This window comes from Bos javanicus, chromosome 19 (assembly GCF_032452875.1).
Source record: "Bos javanicus breed banteng chromosome 19, ARS-OSU_banteng_1.0, whole genome shotgun sequence".
Classification (NCBI taxonomy): domain Eukaryota; kingdom Metazoa; phylum Chordata; class Mammalia; order Artiodactyla; family Bovidae; genus Bos; species Bos javanicus.
Genome location: NC_083886.1, coordinates 30,696,593 through 30,705,843, shown reverse-complemented (window position 1 = coordinate 30,705,843; position 9,251 = coordinate 30,696,593). Strand labels below are relative to the sequence as shown.

The 9,251-nt window shown below is 54.4% G+C and overlaps 1 protein-coding gene across 2 annotated transcripts in view; it reads left to right on the top strand.

Annotated features, from left to right (window-relative positions):
• The first annotated feature begins 977 nt into the window (after positions 1-977).
• Positions 978-9,251, top strand: part of GAS7 (growth arrest specific 7) — a 212,118-nt gene continuing 203,844 nt past the window's right edge. The window contains exon 1 of one of the 2 annotated variants that reach the window (XM_061391065.1): positions 978-1,547. In XM_061391065.1, the coding sequence (XP_061247049.1) occupies positions 1,365-1,547 (183 nt within the window). In that variant the 5' untranslated portion in view covers positions 978-1,364. The remainder of the gene's footprint in view (positions 1,548-9,251) is intronic. The other variant, XM_061391066.1, reaches the window with a different exon arrangement.

Sequence of the window (9,251 nt, the reverse complement as noted above, 5' to 3'; positions counted from 1 at the left end):
CAAGCGTAGTGAATGATGAAGCTGGGGGAGGTATTGTGTAGAGGGCCTGAAATGCACAGGCTGAGACTGTTGGCACTGAATATAAAAGGTTACTGAGTAGGATGCAAGGGTGGGTAATTAGAAGTATACATAGAGATTAAGGGGTTCAGCTATTCACAGTTTAGGAAACGGAATTTAATTTTCCTATAGAGTAGGCTAACAAAGCTTTTACTTCTATACCGCTCAGTTCAAACAAAGGTCAGCTTCCTTCAGCACCCCGGTCCACTGGTCCCAGCAGAGCAGGAGCTTGTCCAAAGGAATTTTGTAGGTCCCTGGCACATTGCGTGGATCGTTGTAGTCTCCCACTAATGTCTGTTGACAGAGTAAACGAGTGTAGACTTCTCGGCTTGGCGCATCTCGGTTTCAGGAGACGTGGTACCCTGGGCCGGTCTCGCTTTTGCATGTAAAGGCTGTTCCCCCTCTTCTCCCTTTATCGGTAATGACCTGCTTCCAATTCTACTACCTCGAGTTTTGACTCCGTCGCCGCCTCACTCGGTCCCACCGGCTGCCACCTGGCTCAGGAGTCGGCTTCAAGTCTGCCTCTCACCCCTCGTCCAGTTTCCGGTGAGTCAAGTTCAACCCCAGGTTCAACCCTGACAGTGACGGCCACACACACATTCCCTCACCGGCACCTCGGAGGAGGCGCACGCCCACCACCGGCCCACAGGCCGCGCAGAAAGGGGCGTTTCTAACCCCGCGGCTTTCCGGGGTGGGGGTGTGAGCCTGGAGACCCCTCCCGAGTAACCCGCCTGCTCTGCGAGGGAGCGCCCGGCCCGCAGCGGGCGTGGCCGCCCTGGCCCAGTCCCCGCCCAGCCCCGCCCCCGCGCGCAGAGAGGGCCCCCGCCCGGCCGCCAGCCCCTCTCCACGTCCGCTGCCCCTCCCTCGCCGCGGAGCCTGGCCGAGGGGGATGCTCCGGGTCCCACCTCCCCTGGGAGCTGCGCATTTCCGCGCGCCAGGGCGGCCTCGGCTGCGGCCGGCCCTCGCGGCGGACGCCCGCGTTCCGCGTCCCCGGGAAGTTGTCTCCGGAGCCCGCGGCGCCTGGGTCTCCTCCCCCTGAGCCCCGCCCCCCCGCCCCGAGCTGGGAGCCGCGAGCCGCCCGGCCCGGGGGCGTCGCCGCTCGCTCTCCGAAGCCAGCGAGTCTCGGTTTCCCTGCGCGGGGTGCACGTCCCTCGCCTGCCCGGGGAACCCCGGTTACCCCCGAGACGGCGCGCGCCCAGAGCGCGGGAGCCCGGAGCGCCGGGCGCCTGGGACCCCGCGGAGCCGCTGCCCAGCCCGCGGGGCTCGGCAGGGATGCAGGCTGCTGTGTGAGCCCCGGCGCCAAGGCCATGTCCGGCGCCCGCTGCCGGACCCTGTACCCCTTTTCCGGGGAGCGGCATGGCCAGGGGCTGCGCTTCGCCGCGGGCGAGCTCATCACGCTGCTGCAGGTCCCGGACGGCGGCTGGTGGGAAGGCGAGAAGGAGGACGGACTCCGCGGCTGGTTCCCGGCGAGCTACGTGCAGCTGCTGGAGGTAAGGGGCGAGGGCCGGGGCTGGGAGGCCGGCGCGCTCGCGTACCTGTTGCCTGCTCCCGGGAGGCCGGAGCCGCCCCTGCCGGAGGGGAGCCCGGGGGGCCGCCTCTGTGCGCTGGACCCAGAGCCGCGCGCTCCTGTGGGCGGTGGAGGCGGCGTGCGCCCTTGGGGCGTGGGCAGCGCGGGGTTCGCCCCCCGAGCGCTCCCCGTGCCGGGCCTCTCGAGCACATCGTGGCCGCCCTGAGGAAGCGAGAACTTGTTGCCAGTGTAAGCTCGGGAGCGGGCGGGCGCGTTCCGGCGGTGGCCGGGGCCGCCGGAGGGCTGCGGAGTCCGGCGGTCTAGGGAAGACGTGCAAACGATCGGGATGTGAAAAGTGGCCCCGGCGCCCCGAGCCTGCCGACCCGTGGACAGTTGTGCTGCGGCGGGTCAGCTCCCCGGCTGCCTCCGGGCCGTCCACTTACTGGTCAGCTGAGCCTGGCTGGCTACCAGCCCGAGCCCCGTCAGCAGGCCTGACCCGGGGGTGCCGCAGCCCCCAGCCAGCGCCCCCTCCCCTGGCCCAGCTCCCCTAGGTCAAGGTTCAGAACCTGGAAAGTGGCTTGTCCTGGGGTCCTGGCCCGGCCCCAGGTTTCACAGGACCTGCTGAGCCAAGTCGACTGGCTGTTTATTGTCTGGGTGACAGTTGGGAGGCCTCGCTGTCCTCTAATCGCTGAGCTCATGGTCACAGCCTGAGTGGGATCCGAAGTTTCTAAAGTCCTTTGGTGGGGGGTGGGAGGTGGTTTTACAGGACGTCCCCTTCAGCCTGACCCCAGGATTGCTGCAAAGACTAACTGTGAGTCGTCGGAAATATTCTGTCAAAATACTGTCCAAATCATAGAGATTGAATTGATTAATAATTTAACCCCCACCCCCCACCGACCTACTTCACAAAGAACAAAGTAGCAAATTTTGACTGAAAATGCTCTGTGTGACTCAAAAAAGACAGACAGAAAGCCAGATAGGGGTGGAATGGTTATGGGTGAGTTTGCCTGAGAAAAACCCTCTGGAAACATTATCAGAAATCGAGCCTGGCCTCATAGAGATACAGTGATGTTTCTTTCAGGTCCAGAGAACAAAATCCCTCCTATGAGGCTTTAGTAGCCTTTGAGCAAAGTTGAGGCTGGAAGGAGCTTTCATGGGCTGTCCACTGAGGCTATTTGGAAACCTTCTTGGTTCTGTAATTTGAGAGCCAGGCAGCGTAGGGGAGGCGCAGGTGTTTCTCAGCTTTCCTAACTGCCTTCCTGAGATTCAGGTGTGAAAGAAAGCAAGTGAATGGCCCCTTATGAAGATCTGGAGCCTCCTTGTTTCTATTCCAGAAGCCCTGGGAGAGGCTCCTGTGGTAGAGTCCTCTGGTGGCCACACTTTTCCAGGAAACACTGATGTGGAAATCTGGCTGTTGGATGTCCGGTGAGGAGCGTCCCTGGCTGGACTGAGCCAGCTGTGTGTTGGGTGGGGAGTGAGGTTGGAGGGTTTGTCCACTGTGTTAGCGAGAGTGAAGTGGCTCTGCTTTTCCTTCCTGGGAGGAAAGGGAGGGTGAATCAGATCCAGGGGACAAACAGAACGATCAGATGGGACAGTTGTGGGTGTGTCGGTCACAGTTTGTGGTATATACATTGAGACTCTCCTATCTCCTAAGGGGCTTTCAGACCAGCACCCATCTGAGGGAGCAGTAACCCTGAGAGGGGCTCCCATTTTGTTAAGCACTTGCTAGGCACCAGGTATGGTCCATGCATTGTCACCAGTTCCGCTGACAGCCCTGGGAAGGGGAAGGAGCTATCCCCATTTTTGTAGGCAGGCAAATTGAATGAAAAAGGTGAAGGCAGTCAGCCAAAGAGTAGTTGGTTAGCAGCTCAGCTGGCTGAATATTACCCTTTGGGCCTCTGTCTCTTTTAAACTCAATATCCTGGGTCACACTGTACCAGAAGGCAAGTGAAGGGTCTGGATCCTTGTGGTGAAGGGTCTGTGTAGCTCCTGAGGTCAGCCTGCCGGAGACAGCGTCCCTAAGGGGCGGCAGAGATGCTGGGGCTACGGTGAGGGCAGCTGCTCCTACCCACTTGAGAAGCTCTCCTGCAAACCCTGATGTTTGATTTCACTCAGAGCCAGCTGTGTTTCCCACAGGTGGAGGGAGGAGTGGGCCTGAGTCCTAGGACTCTCTTCAGGGAAAAGCAGATGCAGCTTTGACAGGGAGGGTCTTTGTATCTGGGAACCTCATACATGAGCAGGCCTGGACCTCGAGGCTGAGGTTAGTAGAGATGGAGGATATGCAGGTAGGTTCCCCTGGGTTGCAGTGAGTCCCCAAAGATAGGCTGGGTTAGGGAATGCAGAACTCGCAAGGGGGTCGCAGGTGGTGGACTGGCCAGCATAGGGAATCATGGGTCTGGAGGACTGCCAGCCAGGTGTTGGTGCTGAAACCAGGTGGCCAGAGAAGGAGCCCGTAGGTACTAGAGGTGGTAAACCTCTGCTAGTGGGGTGCCTGGCACTCAGCTTGCAGAGGGGCATGGAGTTCAGAAGGCCAGGGGAGCTGTTGGGGATATAAGTACAGACAGAAGGGGCTACACTAGGCTCCTGAGGCAGGATTCAGATGGGGGGATGCACAGCCTAGCCCCCACCCCAGTGCACCATTTGTTCTGATAGAGTGCTGTCAGGAAACCCCATCTTGGCAAAAATGTGCCAAAGATCGAGAGCCGTCTGTGCAAGATAGACACGCCTCAAGGATTTCCTCCTTGTTCATGTGGAAAAAAAAAAAAGGGGAAGCACACCCCGTTGAGAGGAGTTGAGAGCTGACAGGGAGGTCAAAAGACCCGCCCTGGTGGCCAGTGAGCCCCTGAGCAGAGGCCAGTTTGACAGAGGTCCTGGTTCCTGGGGAAATCTTTTTGGTCAAGACCCCAAGGAAATGAGGGAATGGGCTGCACATACTTGACTTCCAAAGGGTGGCTTCCAGGAAAACCTCCGCCAAGCAGAGATGGGGGGCCCTGGTAGGCAGGGACTGGTCACAGGGATCCCACTCTTCAGTGGATGGGGCAGCCTTCCAGAGGGTGACAGGCGGAGGGAGCCAATTTTCCCAGAAAAGGGAGGAGGTGTAATAGATAAGATGCACAGCTGCCTAGGAATTATCAAGGCCCTTAGATAAAAGCCTAGAGGATCTGGTGGCTCAGACGGTAAAGCGTCTGTCTGCAATGCAGGAGACCCGGGTTCGATCCCTGGGTTGGGAAGATATATCTGGAGAAGGAAATGGCAGCCCACTCCAGTATTCTTGCCTGGAAAATCCCATGGACGGCGGGGCCTGGTAGGCTACTGTCCATGGAGTTGCAAAGAGTTGGACACGACTGAGCGACTTCACTTTCACTTTAGATAAAAGCAAGCAGAAACATCTTTCTTGAGGGTCTGATCCACCACAAAGAGCTCGAGGAGCTTAGAGAGACATGGTTGAGGAGCAGCTGAGGTGATGCTCTTACCTTGAATGGAGAGAAGGATCTGGAAGGTACTGTAAAGCATCTGCAGAAACCTCTAGAGGTTTTGGGGATTAATCCTAGGGGTTGGGGGGCTGGTAATAAGATTGGAATGCACACACAATAGAGCTTTCCTTGAGCGAGGTGCTGTTTTCAGCATCCACAATCTGGCTGCAAGGCCTGGACTTCAGAGATAGTAACGGAATATGAGACTTTGCCAGTCAAACTAGTTGGCTGCAGAGGGTCACCCTTGCACGTCCTTCTCTCCAAGTCCTGTTCTCCCATTTTGGGTTCAGGTGATTGTGTTGCAGAAGTTTACAGAATGTTGCTGGGGGAGAGAGATGCTGGGCTGGGGAAGTGGGCTGTGCTGTGGATCATGAGGGATATTTTATCCATTGCTGTGAAATAAGCCCCCTCAAAACTTAGTGTCACAAAACAACTGTTTGTTACTATGGCACATGTTTCTGTGGATTGATGGGGCTCAGCTGGGTTGTTCTTCTGCTGGTCTTGGCGTCTCTCATGCATTTGCAGTCAGATGGTGGCCAGAGTTGGGGTCATGGAGGCTCCGCTGAGCTGGAACCTCCAGAAGGGCATATTCACTCACCCATCTGGTGCCTTTCATGTGGCTTCTAATGTGGTGTCTCATCCTCTGGTGCCTTTCTCTGCAGCAGAGCAGCTGGAGTTTTGACATACTGACTTCCAAGAAAGCAAAAGTGCAAACTGCCAGGCCTTCTTAAGGCTCAGGTTCAGACCTGGCGCATCGTTTCTGCCAGGTTTCATGGGCAAAGTGAGTCTCAGGGCCAGTCCCTGATTCAGCGTAGGAGGGCGGTTCATACAGGTGTGGGTACAGGTGTGACACTGAAGCAAGGCTCACTGAAGGCCATTTTGCAGACTGGCTACCTCACAAGGCTGGGGAGAATACCTGGGACAGATGATCCGTTAGAGGGGAAGGTGTACCAGGTCACATGGATGAGAGAGCTTCGGGGAGGTAAAATGAACAGACTTGGTCATTCTGCTAGGAAATTCTCCATCGTCATCCTTTTATGTTTTGTTTTTTTTGTTTTGTTTTTAAAGATGCCAGGGATTTCTTGTAATGGCGATTAATGATGCAGCAGAATTTGAAACCAGATTTTTCTGTGCCTGAAGCCTGGGTCTGTCTCCTGAGCCACTGACAAACCAACTTTTTCAAGTTGGGGCTATTTGGTGCTGGTTGTTAATGGACATCATGCATCCGAACTGCCTGACACCTTGTAGATGCTCGATATGTTGCACAGACTGGTTTGAATACAGGGCCTTTCTTTTTGTAACGTGGAGATTACCTAAAATGGGTGTGACCTTGTTCCTTGTGCCTGTATCTTTCAAGGCAGTCATAAGCTCTGTCCACAAAAGAAATAATTAGGGCTGGTGGTTCGCGGAGCATGTGATTGTGACTGAAAAGATTAAGGTGCTTTCTGCCATCTTCACAGAGTCATCCTGCCCTTTGATTTGGGGGCTGTGGCCAGCGTTTGTGGCTCCCGCTGTGTGAAACTCTACCTACGGCCCACCCTCTGCCTCCGCTCCTGAGCAGCATTCCCCCCTTCACTGCTCTGTGCAGGTCTGGTCAAGTGGCCACCCCCTCGGGACTTCAAAGCAGTGGGCAGGGTTTGTGGATTCTCTGGATTCGGGGCATCTTCACAAAAGTTCCCTTAGCAACAAGTCGGCAGGAATCCCTGACATCTGTTAACCACCACGTGAATCCCCGGAGTCCATTACCAGTTAGAAACATGAATGAGATGCTGACCTGCTTGTACTCTTCCCAGCCCGAAGAAGCCCAGCTTTTATCTTACAGCCTGGTTGACCTTGTCTACGAGCACGGATGCTGGGCCTTACCTGGCTGGTGAAAGAAAAGGTTTGGTAAACCAGGAAATCTTGGATATAAGTTAGGTGTTAGGATTTTTATCCAGAGGTTGGGGTTCTCCCAGCTTGCCCACTTATTACTCCCAACAGCCACATGACAAGCTTTCTAACAGAATGTCAGCACGGGTCCCCAGCACTTAAAATTGCAAAATAAGTAGATTCCGCTCTGCCTGCAATGGCAAGGCTGCTGGATGGTGTTCCCTGCCCCCACCTGTTTTTGATTGAACTGTATATGGGATCTTAGTTCCTCAACCAGGGATCGAATCCACGGCCCTTGCATTGAAAGTGTGGCGTCTTAACCACTGGACCACCAGGGAAGTGCCTGGGTGGTGCTTATTCCCATGGAGAGAAGTAGAAGTGGTGGCCAGCTGGTGGGCTTGGCTTGTCCCTTGGAGCATCAGAGCATGGGTGACGCTGTGGAGGTTCAGCTACGACAGGTGTGTGGTGCCAGGTTTGCATGGATTCCTCAGAGGACTCGCCCACCTCTTGCCTTTGCATTTAGTGTCTCTCCTGCCTCCCATCTGATAAAGATCAATTTTGTGAGATTAATTTCCTGGTTCACTGCATTCCCCTCATTTCTTGAGTTGGTAGCCAGACTCAGTCCCCAGGGACTCACATGTCACATGCCCATACTACACTTTTAATCTCTCTCCTCCTCTAAGTGCCTTCTCCCCCCACCCTCTGAACCCTCTGACGGTGCATGTCACCGTCATCTCTCCAGTGTCACCCGACTCGACCCCTTCTTACCTTTCCTCTCCTGTTCGGTTGAGTGCAAACCTGGTCTGTTCTCCCTTAGAAACGTTCCTCAGAGCCTTCTCCTTCTTCGCTTGTGTTGGCAGACTTTTTCTGAAAAGGGCCAGGAAACATTTTCGGCTTTGTGGGCCAAGCGGCATCCTCAAGTTATAGCTGCGGTGCTGTGATGTGCAGTGCGCCGGAGACAGTGAGAAGCTGTGAGAGCACCCATATGGTCCCTGTCACAGCCACTCAGCCCTGCCTGTGGAGCACGAAGCAGCTCGAGAGGAGCCCTGAACCAGCGGGTGTGGCTGTGTGCTGATAAAACTTTATTTATGGACGCTGGGATCTGAATTTGTGCCATGCAGTATTTTTCTTCTTTTGCTTCATTTTTTTCAACTATTTAAAGATGGATAGGCCAGGGACTTCCCTGGTGGTCTAGTGGTTCCCCTAGACCACCTAGGCGGTTCCCCTGGTTGAGGAACTAAGATCCCACATGCCAAGGAACAACTAAGCCCTCATGCTGCAGCTACTCTCGAGCCACAGCTAGAGAGTCTGTGCACTGAAGTGAAGATTCCCTGTGCTGTAAGTAAGACCTGCTGCTGCTGCTGCTAAGTCGCTTCAGTCGTGTCCGACTCTGTGCGACCCCCCATAGACGGCCTCCCACCAGGCTCCTCCATCCATGGGATTTTCCAGGCAAGAGTACTGGAGTGGGGTGCCATTGCCTTCTCTGAACTAAGACCTACACAGCCAGAAAAAAAAGATGGATAGGCCCTTCCTTAGCTCTGGGCTGTGTGTGGTTTGCCAATCCCTGTTCAGAAGTTGATCATTCATTCAACAATCCCTGAGTGCCTAACAATAGACTGTGAATGCTACTGTAGGTGAAGCAACGACAGGCATAGAAAAGAAACTTACCTTTTAGTTGGGGAGATGGTAAACTAGCAAAAAAAAAAAAAAAAAATATATATATATATATATATATCTGATTTTATAGTAGTATATATGATTTTAAAGCAGGGTACTGTGATAAGTTAGGGGTGCAGGGTACAGGAAGGGGGGTTCCAGAAACTGTCAGAGAAAGCTTCTGCAAGGAGGGGATATCTGAGCAAAGAGCTGAGTGAGCCAGGCACATGAGGATCTGGGATGTGAGTGTTTGTTCTGCAAATGCAAATAACCTTAGAGAGGGGAGTATGTTTGATAGATATGAGAGAACCAGAATATTCCAGAATGGTTAGAGAGCAAGGACAAGCCTGGGATGTGGCAGAAAGGGAGGCAGGTAAGTTGGATAGTTACTTTCCTTCTCCCTACAGTATATGTAACTTGATTTTTCTCTATGAATTTATGTTTTATGTACCTGTTCTGCACAGTGAAAGAAAGGTACTGTCAAGCATTTGAGGTTCTTGCCTTTCCCTAGATTTGCATTTATGTTCTGGGGAATTTAACTGCAAACAGCGTCATTCCAAGGGCCCAGCTGTTCCTCCGTGTCCTTTGGGCCTCTGCTGACCTGTGCTTTCCTGTGTGGTTCTCTGTTTGTCTGTCCATACTCTTTTTGCCAGAGACAATCTCCTGTCTGAAGGGTCCCTCTATCTGGA